Source organism: Loxodonta africana, chromosome 4, assembly GCF_030014295.1.
Source record: "Loxodonta africana isolate mLoxAfr1 chromosome 4, mLoxAfr1.hap2, whole genome shotgun sequence".
NCBI classification, from domain to species: domain Eukaryota; kingdom Metazoa; phylum Chordata; class Mammalia; order Proboscidea; family Elephantidae; genus Loxodonta; species Loxodonta africana.
In genome coordinates, this window is record NC_087345.1 from 6,907,279 (window position 1) to 6,928,025 (window position 20,747).

The 20,747-nt window shown below is 44.6% G+C and overlaps 1 protein-coding gene across 2 annotated transcripts in view; it reads right to left on the reverse strand.

Annotated features, from left to right (window-relative positions):
- The window catches only part of ATXN10 (ataxin 10), a 211,495-nt gene extending 195,533 nt beyond the window's left edge, over window positions 1–15,962 (reverse strand). Inside the window, exon 1 of one of the 2 annotated variants that reach the window (XM_064283377.1) lies at window positions 15,815–15,962. In XM_064283377.1, coding sequence (XP_064139447.1) covers window positions 15,815–15,930 — 116 coding nt within the window. In that variant the 5' untranslated portion in view covers window positions 15,931–15,962. The remainder of the gene's footprint in view (window positions 1–15,814) is intronic. The other variant, XM_064283376.1, reaches the window with a different exon arrangement.
- Window positions 15,963–20,747: the final 4,785 nt, after the last annotated feature.

Consider the following 20,747-nt stretch of genomic DNA (forward strand, 5'->3'; position numbering starts at 1 on the left):
CATTTTAGTTGGATTCACAATCAACGCCCTAGAAGCTGCAGTCAAGAAATCAAACGACATATTGCGTTGGGCAAATCTGCTGCAAAAGACCTCTTTCAGGTGTTAAAAAGCAAAAATGTCACTTTCAGGGCTAAGGTGCACCTGACCCAAGTCATGGTATGTATGTTCAATCGCTTCATATGCATGTGAATGATGGACAACGAATAAGGAAGACTAAAGAATTGTTGCCTTTGAGTTACAGTGATGGCAAAGAATACAGAATACACCGTGGACTGCCAGAGGAACAAACAAATCCATCCTGAAAGAAGCAAAGCCAGAATGTTCCTTAGAAGTGAGGATGGCGAGACTTCTCATATACTTTAAACATGTTTTCAGGAGGAACCGGTCCCTGGAGAAAGGCATCATGCTTGGTGAAGCAGAGAGTCGATAAAAAGAGGAAGACCCTCAAGGACATGGACTGACACAGTGGCTGCAACAATGGGCTCAAACACAGCAATGACTGTAAGGATGGCACAGTACCAGGCAGTGTTTCCTTCTGTTGTACACGGAGCCACTTACGAATTGGAACTGATTCAATGGCACCTAACAAGAAGAGAGCAAAAAGGAGACCTGGAGGCCCACTAGTTAAGAGCTTGACTGTTAACTGAAAGGTCAGTGGTTTGAACCCACCAGCCTCTCCACAGGAGAAAAAACCTGGCTATCTGCTCCCATAAAGATCACAGTCTAGTAACCCTACGGGGCAGCTCTACTCTGTCCTACAGGGTTGCTGTGAGTTGGAATCAACTCCACAGCACCTAACAAGACATGAGAAGGAATGTAGAACAACAATAAACTTGGGCAAAACTCTTCAAGGAATGAGGTGGAATGACCCGCAGATTTTTTTTAACTACAAAAGTGATGAAATAGGTGTTACAGTCTGATAGCACGAGATTAAAAATTGAAGGGGTTTATAGAAGAAAAAGATCTGAAAGCAGCAATGACAATCAAGACCAATGCCTACAACACCTTCAATCCAAGAGGCAGAATAATATAGGAGAGAAAACAGGCTCCCACTTTTAAGAGCTCCTACTGCCAAAGGCATGAACTCAGAAAACCCACTGCCACTGAGTTGATTCCAACTCACAGAGTCCCTATAGGACAGAACAGAACTGCCCCACAGGGTCTCCAAGGCTGTAAATCTTTATGGAGACAGACTGCCACATCTTTCTCCTGTGGAGTGAGCTGTCTTTCACTTAGACCAAGAGACTGAAAAGAGCATTTAGGGAAGTTAAAGATACAGGGAGCTTTGTTGGGAGAACATGGGAAGGATTAAGAGTTGGGGATTCAGAAAGGTTTTGTACAAAGCCTGAGAGGAACGAGAGTCCAGAGAACGAGAGAAAACTCAGAGTCTCCCATATAAGTTAGAGTCAGCTTGTGATGTCCTAGTAAAAACCCTTCTGAGAATGAACTGAATCTACAGATCAATTTGGGGAGAACTGATGCCTTTATGGTATTCAGTTTCCCTATCATGTAATGGTTTATCTTCCCCCCTTAAGTCTTTGCTGATGCCTTTCGATAAAGTGTGTAATTTTCTCGATGATGGAAACGATGATAGCAGCTAACATTTAAATTGTGCTCAGTATGGGCTGGAACTGTTCTGGCACACAAAAAAAAGTTACTACTGAGTCTATTCCAACTCACAGCAATCCTACACGACAGAGCAGAACTGCCCCATACGGTTTACAATGCTGTAATCTTTACAGAAGCAGACTGCCACATCTTTCCCCCATGGCTCCCCTGGTGGGTTCAAACCACCGACCTTACGGTTAGCAGCCAAATGCTTCACCACTGTACCACCAGGGCTCCAGCACTATACATATAAGACTCCTCCATGTATACTGTAATGACTGAACGACTTGCTCCTAAGTAACTTTTATTGTGCCATTTCTACAACCTTCACATGTACAGTTCAGTGACATTTATTATGTTCAGCATCTACAAATCACTCTTTCAAATTGAACACCACTTCTCTGCCTGCAGCCCAAGAGAGGTTGGCTCAGCCTTAGTGTTAATCCCAGAGTTCCTTTGACTTTGAGCAAAGGCCCTTGCCCCTGGTGTGGCGATCAAGCCCCTGAGTCCAGAGACCACTACAAAAGACTGGAAGAATGAGTGAGCTGGTCACAAGTCTAAATTTATTTATTTTGATTTGCTGGCTCAAACTTTTTCCTGTCTACTTCATCCATTTAAGATAACTGAATGTGAGGTGTGGCTCCACACTGACCACTTCTCTATTTTGACGCTGAGTCAGGACACCTTACCAAAGAGTTCCATGTGGTCTTCCAGCTCAGGGCATAGGTAAAAATAAAGGAAACTGTCATCACACCCTAAAAAGTTATTTTTATAGTATAACTTAATTGGTGCTCTCTCAACACAACTGAGCTGAATCACAGTTGAGTCAAGATGTCATATGGTATTCTTAATGAAGCTGACGACTCATGTGGGGTTTTGCCATGTTTCTTTTTCTTCCCCCCCTCTTGGTGTAGCCAAAGACACTTCTGCGGGCCAGAGGCTTAGTAATGCTTGGGAAAACCTACGCATATGTGTGTATACACAGATGGGTAAGTTTATTTTTTAATTCTGCAGTACGCTGACCTCTTGTCTAATCTGTTCACTTTCTTTACGAAGGTCAGTCAACATACTTATACAAGCACTTAGGAGTACGAAATCATTTTTTAGCCCTTGAAATCACAGCCATTTGGAATACTCTTTTCTGTACCTGAGTCTTTCTTCTTTGCTCTCATTTTATACCTAATGACTCAAGAAAATCAATATTCAAGGAAATGTGGTACTGAGTGTTCACTGTGTGTTAGGTCTTAAGCTAGGTATTGAGAATACAGAGATCACTAAGAAGAATGCCGCTCTCAGGCTGGTCCCATTCTAGTGGGACTAATAGGTAAGAAAATACCAACCATAGTCTGTGAAGTTCTCTGAAAGAGTTAAACATGTAGTACTTAAGGAATATAAGGGAAAAGCACCTAGAAGGTCAGAATAGGCTTTCAAAATAGGTGGTAACATAATAATTAGGCCGATTTAATAGCTTTGGAAGCAATTACTACTAACTGGCTCTCTGTCAGCACTAACAAGTGATATTCTCACTACAGCCATTGGCTCTTCATTCTTATACTCAGTTCAACATTTGGCCCAAGCACAGTGCTAGGAAGATACCACGAAGACAGTCCCACCTCAAGAAAGCAGTAGGGAGAGAGACATGTAAAAGACAATTTCATCACGAAATGAAAAGTGTAGTGAGGGAGGAGGTCACACTTCAAACATCTCCTCTCCATTCCAAACAATGCAATGACCAATAAAATGTTTTTGTGAAAAAAATTAGAAATACCTAACCCAACCAAAAACAAGGTATCTCCATACACCAGAAACTGAACAGAAACGCTCAGCTATAATCAGGTCTGAAGCAGAAGAGTCCAATATATTGAGAATGGACAGGGGCAGCTTGCAATTCCATTCTGGCAGGATGTCGGGGGCCAGAAGCTTCCCATACTTTGTGGAGACCAGAGCCACTATGTGAAACCCAGCACTAAGACCTGATTCCCCTGCATGCGAAAGAAGAACTGCAACCAATGCAGCATTGTGTAGAAGCTGCATATAAAACCGTGCGCCTTCAACATCAGGAGGAAGCCAAGAGAGCGTCACAGAGGCCAGATGTGGGCAGCTTAGTGACCAGATATGCACTATCCCCAAGGTCATTATGACGTTAAGTCACCAACAAAAGGTCCCGTTTTAGACTAGGTTCAAGATGCAGAGATGCAGGAGTTGGGGAGTCCAGCTCCTGGATAAAAACCTGTGTGTGAGTTTTCAGGCCTGACCGAGGCTTACCTGGGAGGCTTCATGGGGAAGGCTGACCTTCCTAATCAGACTAGGTGCACAGTAAATGCACTACAGTCTCTGAAGGGAGTCAAGCAAGGACTCAGCCCCCGAACACTATACAGAAGGGACATCCATCAGTAACGCACCGTGCTAGAGATAAGCAGCTCACTGTCCAAAACGGACAACGGACGATGGAGTCACTTTGCTTCTCTGTCTTTTGGCACGCCAGAAAGTCGGGCTCAGCCTGCTACCTTTCCCTGTGACCCACAAATGAGCCTTGTGCTTAGGACCTGACGTGTCAGCCTAGCTTCTTGCACAGGATGAGTGTGGACTGGCTCCCTTGTCCAGGGCATCATGACCAAAAACACATCTCACAGCAGCTTGCAGCCTATCAGCACACCCCTTCCCTTCTTGCCCTGAGCATGTCAACATTCCCAGGAAACACTTAGCTAAGAGTGTGCTGCATATGGCACCTGGCCAGCCCCACTTCTGCATCTTCTCCCAGCAGGGAGGCAAAGTCCCTCACCTGTGGCACGAGAAGGGTACGTGCAGAACACCAGCCCTCCAATAGCTGTGGAGCATGACCTGCTGGCCATGGGGGACCGGCGCCCAGAGCTGAAGCTGACCTTGCTCTCTCTCCTCTATGTACGTGAGTAAAGTGCACTGTCTGTGTGTAAGACATGCTTTTGTTGGCCACCCCTGACCTTGGAATTTGACTTGTAACAGACTGGCACAGAGAGCAAGGTCGACAGGCCGCCAGAAGGAAAATGCAGAACCTCCCTATACAGGAAGGAAAGAGTCTAGGACGGGAAAATGTAACAAATTTCCCACTCAAGGTGAGCCAGCAAACTAAAGGCTCAAAGAGACGAAGAGTGGCCCCTTTTGGAGTCACCCTCAGTGACCCACCTGCCAAATTTGTGCTTCCCAACCTGGCAACTCTAGGCTGTGTCCATGTGGTGAGGAACTAAAGCCTCCTACCAACAGCCATGTGCATGAACTTGTGAGCTGGTGGTGGAGGAAGACGCCCCCAAAACACAAATTGTTAAAAAAAGAAAAAAAAAAATTCAGTCCCTCTGAAAAAGAGACCCACAAGGAGCCCTGTGTTATTCTGAGGTCATGAAAGTATGAAAAGCTGAAGTAAATTTCCCCTCCAATTTAGAAGATCTCAGGTCCCAAGCCAGATAAGATGGTAAGCTAGTCCGGCCACCCTGCAGTGCGAGATCCCAAAAGCACCATTCAACTGCAATCTTCAGTGGAAAATGAACTGACATTTCCTAAGCCACATCTTCCACTTGTGTCCCTCTTTCTTCCAAGATTATTTCTCTTTTTCCTACAGTCTGTCTCAGGAATTCATCCACTCACAGTCAATGACCTCAGCCAGGCTCTGGAAAGACAGAGAGCGCTGTCTGGCAAAGACCAAAATGTGAAGCAACACTCAGCATGCAGCACACTCGTAACGTTAAAGAATATCTGATCTTTCCTTACAGAAAATTTTATAATTTATAAATATTGTTTCACCAGTTTCTGCTTAAATAATGAGCCGAAAAGGCCAGTACAATTTCTTCAGAGTTCTTCAACCGTACTGGCTGAGGTTTAGGAGGTACAAGGTGTGTGTAATAACCTGCATGCAGTAGAAGGAGGTAGCCTTTTCATACAATGAAATGCAGATCTTAAATGTTGAAGTACAATGAGTTGCAACAAACGCACTCCCCCAGCTTGAACTTCTGGCAGTTCCCTGTTGATGTACTGCTGCAACTGTTTTTCAATGATCTTCAGCCAAGTTTTACTTGCGTATGATGCTGATAATATCGTTCGGCAGTGTCCACATTCTGTTGGATCACCTTTCTTCAGAAAATGCACAAATACGCATCTCTTCCAGTCGGTTGGCCAGGGAAGCTGCCTTCCAAATTTCTTGGCGTAAACCAGTAAGCCTGGTCTTTTTTATGAATCTGAGCCTTGCTCTACATTTTTCTCCCACTCTAACTGGGACCTTCTATTGTATCCCTGGTCAGAATGGTCGGTAGTGGTAGCCAGGCACCATCTAGTTCTGGTCTCAGGCTAGAAGAGGCTGTGGTTTGTGTGGGCCATTAGTCCCGTGGACTGATTTCTCCCTTGAATCTTTGGTTTCCTTCACTGTCCTTTGCTCCAGACAGGAAGAGACCAATAATAGTTGTATCAGTATGTACTCTTTATGTCTGGCTTCTTTAATCCAGTATGTGTTTTGAGATTCATCCATGTCACTGTGTTTAACAATGGTTTGTTCATTTTAACTCCTGAGTAGTTTTATCCATTCTCCCACTGAGTCATACGAGTTGCTTCCAAAATTTGGCTGTTATGAACAAAACTGCTGTGAGCAGTCCTGTACAAGTCTGTTGTGGATATCTGGTTTTGCTTATCCTGGATAAATACCTAGGGTGATGGGTGTAAGTTCAACTTTATAGAACACTGCCAAAATCTTCCCAAAGCAGCTGTATACCCTTTACACTCCCACCAATACAGTATGAGAGCTCCAGTAATTCCACAGCTTTGCCAAAATTTGGTGCTGTCTGTCATTTTAATTTTAAGCATTCTAATGGGTATGCAGTGGTGCTGTGGCTTTAATCTGCATTTCCTGAACAACTAATAATACTCAGCACTTGTGTTTACTGGCCATTTATGGATTTTTCTCTGTGAGGTAGAGAAGTTTTTGTCCACTTTAATTGGGTTGTCTTTTTTAATTGAGTTGTAGGAGTACTTTACATGTTCTGAAACAAATCCTCTGTCAGATACGTATGTTGCAAATACCTTCTCTCAGTCTGCAGAGAAGGTGGCAGGGGTCAGGAAGCAGCCTAAATGTGGAAAGTGAGGAGATAAGTGAGCTCGTTTTCATAACAGCATCTTTTGATGGGCAGACATTTCTAATTTTGATAAGGTCTAATGTTACCAATTTTTTCTTGCAAGGTTCATGTTGTCTGTGTCCTGGAAAAGAAATGTTTGCCTACACCCAAGGTCACAAAGATATCTTCCCATGTTTTCTCTTAAACACTGGATAGATTTAGCTTTTATGTTTAGGTCTATAATCCATCTTGATTTTTTTTTTTTTAATTGTATTTTAGGTGAAAGTTTTTAGGGCAATTTGTTTTCCATTCAAAAATTTATACACAAACTGTTTTGTGACATTGGTTGCAATCCCTGCAACATGTCAGCACTCTCCCCCTTTCCCTTTCCACCCTGGGTTCTCCATGTCCATTCATCCAGTTTTCATCTTGAAATATTTTTGTAAATTGTGTTTAATGTGTGAGTCAGGCTCACTTTACTCCAACTACATATGACGTTGTTCCACACTGTTTATTGAAAGAGTTCTCCTTTTCACATTGAACTGTTTTGGTATTAGATAAACTTCGGGGGTTGATTTTGGTTGTAAGCTTGCAAATATTTTGCAAAAGAAAGAGACCCAGAATGTCCTCAATTTTTCACACACAATATTCAGCACTCAGTAAGAAGGAAAGGACCAAATGTCTAAACACAAGACAAAAACAGACAACAGAAACAGATCCACAGGTGATCCAGATACTGGAGTTACCAGGCACATTCTTTAAAATAACCGTCATTAGTGTGCTTAAAAAGACAGATGACAAAATGAATTTCACCAGAACACTGGCATCTATGAAAAAAGACTGAAGTAAAAATTCTAAAACTGAAAAATGCAATAACCAAAACTAAGAACACAACAGTGGCAGGAGATTAGAAATGCAGAAAAGAAGATTAGAAAACCAGAAGGCAGGTTAGTAGAAAATTTCCAAACAAAAGCTTGGAGAAGAAAAATAATAGATAATACAGAAAAGGGCCTATGAGTTGTACTGAAAACACAGAAAAAAGCCAAACATATGTGTTAACTGGAGTCCCAGAAGGAAAGGACAAAATGGGGCAGAAATGATATTTGAAGAAATACCAACTGACAATTTCCCTGATGAAAGATATCAAGCCACAAATTGAAGCAGCACTATCCAAACAGGTTAATTACAAAGTAGCCAAACATCTCTGCTCTCAGAGACCTTCCACTCTACAGGGAGACAAACAATAAGAAGCTACTATAAATAATTAAATTATATACTATTTTAGAATGTGCTAAGTGCTTTAGAAAAAACAGCATACAAGGTAAAGGGGTTCAGAATATGGAGGAAAGTAGGCTGCACTATCAAATAGGATGTACAAAACTCAAAGAAGGTAAATAGAAAAACAATCCGACTAAACACAGATTATGGAGGAAAAATAAGCTATACTGACAAAAGTTAAAAAACTCATTGTCTATATAAATATAAAAGCAAAAGATCAAGAACGCACAAGGAGTCCCAAACTATTCAAAGAGCAGCAATTCCACACAAATCTATTAAGCACCTACTATTGCCTCTATGCTAGATACTAGAGATGTGTATGTGAAAGCAACATGCTCACTTTACTCAAGAAGCTTACAAAATGGAGAAGCAATGAGGTACCTGCGTAAGTATGAAAAGAGTTTACAGAAAGTAATATCCAAATATTACATTTCATAAATTCTCAAGACCCAGTACATAACTTTCCCTACAGAGAAGAATAAATTATAGAGCACTGCTGTCCAATAAAACTATCTGCGATGATAGAAATATTCTACATCTGTGCTGTTCAACAATACTTAATGAACAACACAGGCATACAGTATAACAACCAATTCTTACTTTGGCTCCACACTTTAACTGGGTCTGAAGTCTTTACTGATGCCTTATGCAAAAGTAACTAAAGCACTGACGAACCTAGGAAAAGATTACAATTTTAGTTTTTAATTTATATATCACCTTATTCCAAAAAGGATTTAACATGACATGCAAAGACAGCACAGCAAGAGAAATCATTTGTTAAGTAAGCATGGAAAAACACAGATCTCCACATTAAACAAAAGATATAGAACAAATTTAAAATACATGAGAAAAACAGGAATTATCTTCCCCAGACAAAAAGCAGTTAGGGAGGTGTCTTAATACTGATGTTTTATTACCATCAGCTTTTTTTTTTATTCTTCATAGATTTTTTTAATTGTGAAAGTTCCCGGCTCAAGTTAATTTCCCATACAAAAATTTATACACATATCGTTTCGTGACATTAGCTGCAATCCCCACAATGTGACAGCATGCTCCCCATTTCCACCCTGGGTTCCCTGTGTCCATTAGTCCAGTTCCTATCCCTTCCTCCCTTCTTGTCCTGCTTCTGGACAGAAGCTGCCCATTTGGTCTTTTATATTTGATTCAACTGAGAAGCACATTCTTCAATGCATTATCTTTGTTTTATAGTCCTGTCTAATCTTTACCCATCAGCAATTTTTTAAATATTTTTTTTAAGATATTCTTTTTTTTAAGATATTCTTCAAGAAATGGGCTATAGAACATGCACTTAATCCTGAGTACAAAGAATTTAAACTGGTACATCAGTGATCTATTGCTGTGTGATACATTACCCCTAACTTAGCAATTTAAAACAGTTTAATATATTTATTATTTCACACAGTTCTGAGGGGCAAGGACCTGGGAGGGCCTTTGTAGGGATGTTGTAGCTTAGGGTCTCCCATGATGTTGCACACATGGCTGAGTCATTTGAAGTCTTCACTGGGACAGAGTGGATCCACTTCCAAGATGGTTTGTCACATGGCTATTGGCTGGAGGCCTCAGTTCCGCACCACATGGATCTCTTTCCATCTGGCTGCTTGAGTATCCTCAAGATATGGCAGCTGGCTTCCTCAAAGCTAGTGATCCAAGGGAGAAGAAACAGGGAGCTGCCTTTTATGACCTAGTCTCGGAAGTCACACTATCACTTCAACCATATTGCATTTTTTAGAAGCAAGTCACTAAATTCAGCCCAGGCTCGAGGGGAAAGGAGAATTAAGCTCTTTTTCTTGAAGTTAGGTGTATCAAAAAATTTGCAGACATATTAATTTAAAACCACTACTAAGGGATATGGAAACCCTGGTGGCGCAGTGATTAAGTACTATGGCTGCTAACCAAAGGGTCAGCAGTTCAAATCCACCAGGCACTCCTCGGAAACTCTATGGGGCAGTTCTACTCTGCCCTGCAGGGTCACTATGAGTCAGAATTGACCCGACAGCACTGGGTTTGGTTTGTTTGTTTGTTTTTTTCACTAAGGGATATAAGAATTTCCTCTCACTTGGAGTTGCTAAAAATTGTAATGAGATGCTAGGATCCCTTTCCCGTTGTTGTTGTTGTTAGGTGCCGTCGAGTTGGTTCTGACTCATAGCAACCCTATGCACAGCAGAACGAAACACTGCCCGGTCCTGCGCCATCCTTACAATCGTTGTTACCCTTGAGCTCATTGTTGCAGCCACTGTATCAATCCACCTCGTTGAGGGTCTTCCTCTTTTCCGCTGACCCTGTACTCTGCCAAGCATGATGTCCTTCTCCAGGGACTGATTCCTCCTGACAACATGTCCGAAGTATGTAAGATGCAGTCTCGCCATCCTTGCCTCTAAGGAGCACTCTGGCCACACTTTTTCCAAGACAGATCTGTTCATTCTTTTGGCAGTCCATGGTATATTCAATATTCTTCACCAACACCACAATTCAAAGATGTCAATTCTTCTTCGGTCTTCCTTATTCATTGTCCAGCTTCCAAACGCGTATGATGTGATTAAAAATACCATGCCTTGGGTCAGGCGCACCTTAGGCCTCAGGGTGACATCTTTGCTCTTCAACACTTTGAAGAGGTCCTTTGCAGCAGATTTGCCCAATGCAATGCCTCTTTTGATTTCTTGACTGCTGCTTCCATGGCTGTTGATTGTGGATCCAAGTAAAATGAAATCCTTGACAACTTCGATCTTTTCTCCGTTTATCACAATGTTGCTCATTGGTCCAGTTGTGAGGATTTTTGTTTTCTTTATGTTGAGGTGCAATCCATACTGAAGGCTGTGGTCTTTGATCTTCATTAGTAAGTGCTTCAAGCCCTCTTCACTTTCAGGAAGCAAGGTTGTGTCATCTGCATAATGCAGGTTGTTAATGAATCTTCCTCCAATCCCGATGCCCTGTTCTTCTTCATACAGTCCACCTTCCCGTATTATTTGCTCAGCATACAGACTGAATAAGTATGAAGAAAGAATACAACCCTGACACACACCTTTCTTGACTTTAAACCAATCAACATCCCCTTGTTCCATCCGAACAACTGCCTCTTGATCTGTGTAAAGGTTCCTCATGAGCACAATCAAGTGTTCTGGAATTCCCATTCTTCCCAGCGTTATCCATAGTTTGTTATGATCCACAGAATCAAATGCCTTTCCATAGTCAATAAAATACAGGTAAACATCCTCCTGGTATTCTCTGCTTTCAGCCAGGATCCATCTGACATCGGCAATGATATCCCTGGTTCCACGTCCTCTTCTGAAACCGGCCTGAATTGCTGGCATTTCCCTGTCGATATACTGCTGTAGCTGTTTTTGAACGATCTTTAGCAAAATTTTGCTTGCGCCTGATGTTAATGGCATTGTTCTATAATTTCCACATTCGGTTGAATCACCTTTCTTGGGAATAGGCATAAATATGGATCTCTTCCAGTCAGCTGGCCAAGAAGCTGTCTTCCGTATTTCTCGGCATGGATGAGTGAGCACGTCCGGTGTTGCATCTGTTTGTTGAAACAACTCAATTGATATTCCATCAATTCCTGGAGCCTTGTTTTCCACCAATGCCTTCAGAGCAGCTTGGACTTCTTCCTTCAGTACCATCAGTTCCTGATCATATGCCACCTCTTGAAATGGTTGAATATCAACTAATTCTTTTTGGTATAATGACTCTGTGTATTTCTCCATCTCCTTTTGATGGTTCCTGCATCTTTTAATATTTTCCCCACGGAATCCTTCACTATTGCAACTCGAGGCTTGAATTTTTTCTTCAGTTCTTGCAGCTTGAGAAACGCTGAGCGTGTTCTTCCCTTTTGGTTTTCCATCTCCAGCTCTCTGCACATGTCGTTATAATACTTTACTTTGTCTTCTCAAGATGCCCTTTGAAATCTTCTGTTCAGTTCTTTTACTTCATCAATTCTTCCTTTTGCTTTAGCTGCTCGATGCTCAAGAGCAAGTTTCAGAGTCTCCTCTGACGTCCATCTTCGTCTTTTCTTTCTTTCAGGTCTTTTCAATGACCTCTTGCTTTCTTCACAGATGATGTCCTTGATGTCATTCCACAACTCGTCTGGTCTGCGGTCACTAGTGTTCAATGCGTCAAATCTATTCTTCAGATAGTCTCTAAATTCAGGTGGGAATATACTCAAGGTCATATCCTGGCTCTCATGGACTTGCTCTGATTTTCTTCAGTTTCAGCTTGAACTTGCATATGAGCAATTGATGGTCTGTTCCACAGTCGGCACCTGGCCTTGTTCTGACTGATGATATTGAGCTTTTCCATCATCTCTTTCCACAGATGTAGTCAATTTGATTTGGGTGTTCCATCTGGCGAGGTCCATGTGTATAGTCACCGTTTGTGGTGCTGAAAAAATGTATTTACAATGAAGTAGTCACTGGTCTTGCAAAATTCTATCATTCGATCTCTGGCATTGTTTCAATCACCAAGGCTATATTTTCCAACTACTGATCCTTCTTCTTTGTTTCCAACTTTCGCATTCCAATTGCCAGTAATTATCAATGGATCTTGATTGCATGTTCAATCAATTTCAGATTGCAGCAGTTGATAAAAATCTTCTATTTCTTCATCTTTGGCCCTAGTGGTTGGTGCATACCCTTTCCCTGGAAACCCTAAAAATTAGAATGAGTTATCCTCCTAAAGTACCTTCTACTGCTTTCTATAAGCACTTTAAGCACAGTCGGGTTCTTGGTCACTTACAGTTCTGTTACTGTTTAATAACAAGTGCTAAATAAACAGCAACTACAATGTATAAAACTCTCTGCTAAATATACAGTACCACAGATCCTAATGATAATTTTGCAAAGTGGGTATCATCACCCCCATTTTCAATAAGAGAAGCAGTGAGTCCAGAGAGAGTAAGCCAGGGTTCATATCCAGGTCTACATCTGTAGTTTCAAAGTTACTGTTCTTTCTATTACTCCATTATTCCTGCTACCACAGTCAGAGGCTTATCTTGTAGCATCAAACATCTGTAGAGAATAATAATACACATTATTTCATCAGAGATTACTTTTTGTTCAGCCGATTAGTTTACTTTCCTCAGTCTGTTTCTGCTCTGTCTCCTGTGGTCTATTCGATAATCTGAGACCTCGTTTTGCTTCACTTTGTGTCCCATTCAACTCCTGGCACCTCGCCCCATCCTCCCTCTAGGTCCATCTGCATTCTTTTCACACTAGACAATAGGACTAGGCCCTCTAGGAGAGCTTCTGGAAGAGAAGACCCCCACAAGGAAAAGCACCTAATCCCAGAGTATCAGGACTGGAGGAGGCCTCTCAGAGCAGCTGGGATCTGGTCCAAACCTCCCGAGGCCTCCCTTAGGAATAGCCAATGATTTGTCCGAAGACATGCTGAGAAACAGCGGCAGAACCAGCACCAGAAGCCTGTCATTTAAACCTCTCAACAGTTCTCTGCACCACCACACAACTGTCTGTCTCTCCTTCCCAAGACCGGAGCATCAGTTCACCATTCCTGCTCTCCCAACCCTGCCTGGAAGCAAGAACATGCCCCAGAGGAACTCAAACCAAATCTGGGAAGCATCCCCATTTCCTTACTCCCCTCCAACAATCCAACTGGTGCGAATCCTGTCCATTCAATCTCCTCTATTTGACCCCACAATGTCCTAATCCAGGCACTTTCCTTTCACTTAGGTTTCTGCAACAACTTCTTAAAGTCCTCTCTGCCTCCAGCCTCACCCTCTCTAATGCATTCAACACGCTAACAACGAAAGATATTTAATATGCCGATCTTATCATGTCAAACACTTGATAAACACCTCACAACAGACCAAGTCCAGAAAAGTCTTATATATTACTTCATAGTCAAAATCGACTCGAGGGCATTGCTTAGCTTATAAAAAGGAAACTGATGTTAAATGTCTACTCTGTACCAGGCACCTTATCTACACTTACGCATTTCATCCTCTCAGCAGTTCTGCAAAATCAGTACACTGTTCCTTCTAGTCAGTGCCCTTCCTGGCCCATGGATCTACCCAACAGACCCCCATGTTCCCTCTGTGCTACCACCTCCGCTTGTACAGGCCTCCGTTACAATTTGTTTATGCAACTTCCATGGCACGCGCCAAACAGGAATGGCATCCTCATCTTTGTGCCCTCAGCCCCTGGCAAAGAACCTGTTTCAAAGTAAGTGCTCAATAAATGGCTGATGCCTGAATTATTTATTGACCGAAAGGAGAATCCACCACGGAAGAGATATACCCATCGCTGAATCAATTAACATCTCCCAGTAGGGTCATCTCAATTAATACATCTCCCAAAAAGTCAAAGATATTTTTAGCATCCTTTTAGAAGCTCCACACTTCCTACTGTGATTTGAAGGACAAAGTGCTCAGCGTAGCTTAAATAGGAAAACCTCTATCAGTTATTTATACCAACCCAAGTCTAGGTGTTCCTTCTATGTGCCCTCTGCTCTTGGCACATATCCCAGTGATCGTATTACAATTACCTGCTGGCTCCCCAGTACAGGGGGAGTCAAGACTTTTCATTTTTATGCTCCATCATCCAGCACAATACCTGGCACATGGCGGATCATCAATAACTGTGTTAAATAATAACGCATGGGCAAACACTACCTTAAACCCAGTGCCATCGAGTCGATTCGAACTCATAGCGACCCTATAGCTTAGTGTTTATGTTATCTCATTCTAAGGATTTAAAACTCATAAACTCATTTAGTCCTTACGACAATTCCACAAGGGAGATACTGTTCAACGTTAAAAACCCTAACCAAACCCACTGCCCTCCAGTCTACTCCGACTCATAGCAACCCTATGGGGCAGTTCTACGCTGTTCTATGGGATCGCTATGAGTCGAAAAAATCCCACGAGAGAAATATTCATTGTTATTCCCATTATAAAAATCCCACGAGAGAGATATTCTTCAGCGTTGTTCCCATTAAACAGACGAAGAAATTGAAGCCTGAAAATACTAGAACAAACCAAACAAGGACTGAGTGACACACACACTTTGTATTTTCACAGGCTTTATTTCAGTCATTCCTCCTACAATCCTACAACGAAGTTCTCTATTATACCCTCATTTGAAGATGTAGAAATTTAAGTTTGGATAAATTGTCCACTGACACACAGTCCGTAAGGCGTTAAAGCCAGGATCCACGTCCGCGTCCGTCTGTCGGGCTGCAAACACCTTCTCTTCACCTCCCCATCTCGCCTGTCAGTCACAATCAGGATTGACCGGCCTCCCCTGACTGGCGTTTTTCCAAGCTCCCCCAAACACCGCCTTTACTGGGGAGGCCAAAGCCGGGCTCTGCAGTCGCAGAGAACGGAGTGCCAGTCCCACAGCCACTGCCTGGGGACTGGCATTCGGCCACCCCGTCTGCAGCGTCCGCCCCGGGCAGGGAAGATGCTGTATGACGCAGGGCCCTGTCCGCCTGGCTCCCGGCCATGGCCCAGGGCAGCGCCCCGCGCCCACAGGGGCCCACAAACGCGCTGGCTTCATAAAACGGGCACACCCGGCTCGCTAACGGTCCCGCCCGTCCTCCGCCCCGGTTCGCACCTGCCTGGGGGTGGCACTGCGTCCGCCTCCCGGGGCACCGTGGGCCACCGACGATGACGTGAGGCTAGGAATCAAGCGGCCTAGGTGCCACCCGAGGCCCTGCCCTCGCAGGCCTCGACTCCCCCTCCGCCCGGCGAGAACCGAGTAGCCGACGCCGCCAAGGCCGGGCTCCGGCTGCGGGGTCGCCGGCCCGCAGGCCCCTCCGCCCCCGGCCCGCCCCCGCGGCCCAGCGAGCTCCCGGCCCGCGCCGCCCGCCCCGGCCGTTACCGATTGCGCTGCTCCTTGAAGAGCGCGGTCAGCGCGCGGAGGGCCTCCAGGTCCTGGATGGGCGCGGGCACCATGACGCCGGACAGCCGGGCCGGAGGCAGCCTGGGCGCCGCCATCTTGCCGTCGCAGTCTCGCCGAGGCCGGAGACGAGGAGGAGGAGTCCGCCTGCCAGGCCGCTGCAGCCGCACGCCCCGAGGCTGAGCCGCAGCCGGGCGGAGAAGGCGAGGGCACGCGCACAGGCTCGGCTCCCGCGGGAGCTGCGGACGACGCGACGGAGGGAGGGGGCGCCGGCCGGAAGTCCCGCCTGAGGGGAGGGGGCGGCGGGCGGAAGTTGTGTCTGAGGGGAGGGGGCGGGGGACGCGGGCAGGGGTTCAGGGTGGGGGAGGGGGCGGGGGACGCGGGCAGGGGTTCAGGGTGGGGGAGGGGGCGGGGGACGCGGGCTGGGGTTCAGGGTGGGGGAGGGGGCGGGGGACCCGGGCAGGGGTTCAGGGTGGGGGAGGGGGAGGGGGCGGGGGACCCGGGCAGGGGTTCACCCTGAGGGGAAGGGAGGGGGCGGGGGACCCGGGCAGGGGTTCACTCTGAGGGGAGGGGAGGGGGCGGGGGACCCGGGCAGGGGTTCACTCTGAGGGGAGGGGAGGGGGCGGGGGACCCGGGCAGGGGTTCACTCTGAGGGGAGGGGAGGGGGCGGGGGACCCGGGCAGGGGTTCACTCTGAGGGGAGGGGAGGGGGCGGGGGACCCGGGCAGGGGTTCACTCTGAGGGGAGGGGGCGGTGCACGGAAGTTCGGTCTGAGAGGAGGGTGATGTTGATGCTTGAGGTTCACCCTGGGGGGAGGCGAAGCCTTACAGAGGGTCCCCCCCGCGGGGAGGGGGGCCGCGACAGGGTCTCTGTGTTGGGGGGTTGCTAGGGCTGAGGTTCACCCAGAGGGACGGAGGTGCGGGGCAGAGGCTCCCCTGAGAGGAAGGCTGAAGGCCTGGATTCTGCGGTTGAAGTGGGGGGATGAGTGACCCTGACCCACGAAAACTGGGGCAGCCTGTCACCGGCTTGCAGGTCTCAGACACTGAAAGCTTAGTTCACAACACTTACCGATCATTTACTGAGTACCTGGCACTCTGCTTAGGGTGACAATACGTTGTTTCAGCCCACCCAGGACTTAAAATACAATTTGAAACCAAAAAGTGAAAATTTACAGTGGGGTCAGTATAAAAGAAACCAGGTGGTGCGGTGGTTAAGCACTCCGCTAAAAAGTTGTGGGGTCAACCCACCAGCAGCTTCCTGAGAAAAGACCTGGCCATCTGCTGCCGTAAAGATTACAGCCTAGGAAACCCAATGGGGCAGATCTACTCGGTCCTATAGGGTTCTGTATGAGTCAGAATCAATGGGACAACACCCAACAACAGGGTCAGAATTTTTTTTTTTTTTTCTGAGAACATGGAGACAAGGCTTCTCTGGCTGGGATTGGTAACTCATTTTCATTCCACCACCCTTTATCATATATACTTTCAATAAGCAGTGTTGCCAAGCCCTGTCCTAGGTGTTGGAGATATAAAGATCAGTAAGAGATGTCCCAAACTGAAGGGTCTCACAGACTATTAAGAGAAATAGGGGAAGCGGGGAGGCAAACAAGTGAGGTACCATTGGTAACTGCTATGATAGAAGACTGGAGAAACTGCTGTGGGAACACTTCAAATATGTAAACATATACCCTCTACATTCACATTTAAAGAGGAGTGTTTATAACATGGCCCTTCTGACACGCTGCTGAATAAAATTCAAAGACACAATAAACGCCACCAGCCGGAGTACACAGGAGAAATGAATCTCGCACAAGCAAATTGCTTGGTGTCATTCAGTCTGAACATTGGATGGACTATATCCGTTCATTCCAAAAAGAATTTTTGAGTGTCTACTATGTGCCAGGCGTTAGATTACCTAGCAGTGCCCAATCTTTGGGCTGGTAGGACATCTTCCAATTTTTTCTTGAGGAGCAGGGATAATAAAATCTATTGTCATACATGAACCCTCTGATTATATTGAAGCCGACAACTAATAGGATCTTGCCCAGCAGACTAGCAAATCAAGACAGCCAGACTCCGGGTTGGAAAAACAGAAAGGTTTATTCACAGTTTGCAAACTGGGAGGCACGCAAGGTCTTACGACCTAAGGCTGCCAGCTCCCTGAATTAAGGCGTGTTTGCTCCTTTTATAGGGAGTGATACACACATTCATGAACAGTGAGGGGAGGCTCTTCAGTCCTGCCATGTGTATGCAGTCTGCATAATTTTTGCGAATGAGTTTTTGCACGTGGCTCTAAAAAACACTGCACACAGCCCTAAAAAAAAGGTCCAGGGCTTGCTACTGCTACCCCTAAGAAGGTTGCAGAGCAGATAAATTTGGGGTTCGCTGGCTCCTCGGCCTCCTGCCAGGAGAAAAGAGGAAACGTGGGGAATGGAACAATCATGGTGAGGTGTTGTGAAAGTTGCAACAAAAATGTAACAGGAGTAGACTTTTCTGAAAAACAACTATTATGGGATGGTCAATAACCTCTGCCGGCTTCAACTTTTCCTAGTAGTCTCTGCCTCATTAGTTGTGTGTCTACCCTACTGACTCCTGGCTCTACACCACCAGGCAAAGCGCTCTCTTACCTCGGGACTTTGCACATCCTGTTCCTTTTGCAAGGAACATCTTCAACACTCCCCCCCACATACACCTTCATGGCTTTCTTCTTTACTTCCTTCAAATATCTGCTCAAATGGTCTTTGAATGAGTTCTCTGGCCAATCTATTTAAATTGAAATACCAGCACCAGTTGCCTGTAGAGTCAATTCCAACTCATGGAAGCCCCACGTCTTGTCAGAGGAGAATTATGCTCCATAGGGTTTTCGAGGGTTGATTTTTTTGGAAGGAGATTGCCAAGTGCCTCTGGGTGGACTCAAACTTCCTACCTTTCTGTTAGCAGTAGAGCCCGTTAACCACTTGCACCACCTAAGGACGCCTGATTTTTTTTTCTCCTCCATATCACGTCTCACTCTCTATATTGTATAGTTTGCTTAAGTATTTTGTTTATTGTGTGTTTCCCCATTAGATTGTAAGCTCCACAGGGGCAGAAACTGTTGTTTATTTTGTTTACTTTTGTATCCCCAGCACCTAGAAAAGGTCCCACTATGTGGTAAGTAGCTGAATAGGTTAATGATATTTTTTTTAATTAATTTTCAGAGAGGAGAAAGGAAATACCACGTCTCTAAAAGAAGTACAAAATCCAATAAGTAGAGGAAAGATGGAGGATGGAAAAAAAGTAAGAAAAACATTGTAAGAAAGAAGATTTGAAAAGAGAGAGAGACATTAATAGAACAGAGGAAAAGTAGAAGGGCAAGTATGAGAAACAAGGAAGTTAAATGAGTCAAACGGCGGGTGTTATTGACGGCCTGGAATAAACTAGAGGATTTCAACCTTGACTGAATTGACAGAACCAAGTTAATATTTCACTTGAGCTCAACGGCATCTTTTTGTGTTATATAAGTGTTTGCCTTAGATAAACCACATGGACATGCCACCATGTTGATTAAACTTCAGATGAAATTTGTGATATAAATTTGTGTCTTCAGCCTGTGGCAGAAAAACTGGACTGGCAATGATTCAGTAATTAAGAAAGAAAAGATGGAAGGAAGAAAAAGGGAGAGAGAGAGAAAGCAGAGGAGAAAGTAGTGAGGTACAAGGCAAACAGCAACTTAGGCCAAAGGACATAAGGTTTTGGCAAAGAAAAGAGAGGAAATAAGTGAATACTGGTAAAAAGAATGAAAGATGAGTGACAGACACATAGAAAAAGTCTTCTTTGTTGGCCCCTCCATCAGAAACATTCTCCTTACCGTCTCTGCCTATAATTCTCTCCCTATAATTCTCTCCCTAGAAGGCTTACATCATGTGTCAGTCAGGAAAAGCTCTCCTCAGTTTATATCTCTTTTGGCACCGACTCTCCATAGTCAGCCTTGTATTACAGATGTGTCTACATACCTGTCCTCTCCCATTCTGAGGTCGTTCAAGGCAGGGACTTTGTTTTTCTCCTCCCATCCAGCACCAAGTTCAGCGTCTTATGCTCAAAGCAATACTATATTCATTGAACTGAAAACTTTGGGTATTGAGAAAAAAGAGAAAAAAATAACAGTAGTATAATTGTTAAGACCAGGGATCTGCAAACTATAGCCTGCAAGCCAAATTTTACCCACCACCTATTTTTATAAATAAAATTTTATTGGAAACTGTAACACTCATACATTTTAATACTGTCTATGGCTGTTACCAGGAGGGCTCAGTCCCTGGAGAAGGACATCATGCTCGGTAAAGTAGAGGGTCAGTGAAAAAGAGGAAGACCTTCAACAAGATGGATTGACACAGTGGGTGCAACAGGCTCAACCATAACAACAATAGTGAGGATGGTGCAGGACCGGGCAGCATTTCATCCTGTTGTAAATAGGGTCACTGTGAGTTGGAACTGGCTCCACGGCCATAACAGCAACAACAACGTGGCTGCTTTCGTGCTGCTACAGCAGAGCAGGACAGTTGCAACAGAGACTGCATGGCCTGCAAAGCCCAGATTTTTTCGTATTTGGTCCTCTGTAGAAAAGGTTTGCCAACCTGTGGTTAAGAGCATGGGCCCTGGAGTCAGACACGTCTTGATTTACAAAGCTACAGTCATCAAGACACTGTGCAATTGGTGTAAGGATAGACATACAGATCAATGGAACAGAGTAAAGAGTACAGAAATAAACCCACACTTACATGGTCAATTTATTTTTGACAAAAGCACCAACATAATTCAAACGGGAAATCAATGAGATGCTACTATATACCCACTGGAAAGGCTAAGGCTAAAAAAAATAAAATAACAAGTGTTAAGGAGCAACTGGAACTCTCATACATTGCTGGTGGGAATTCAAAT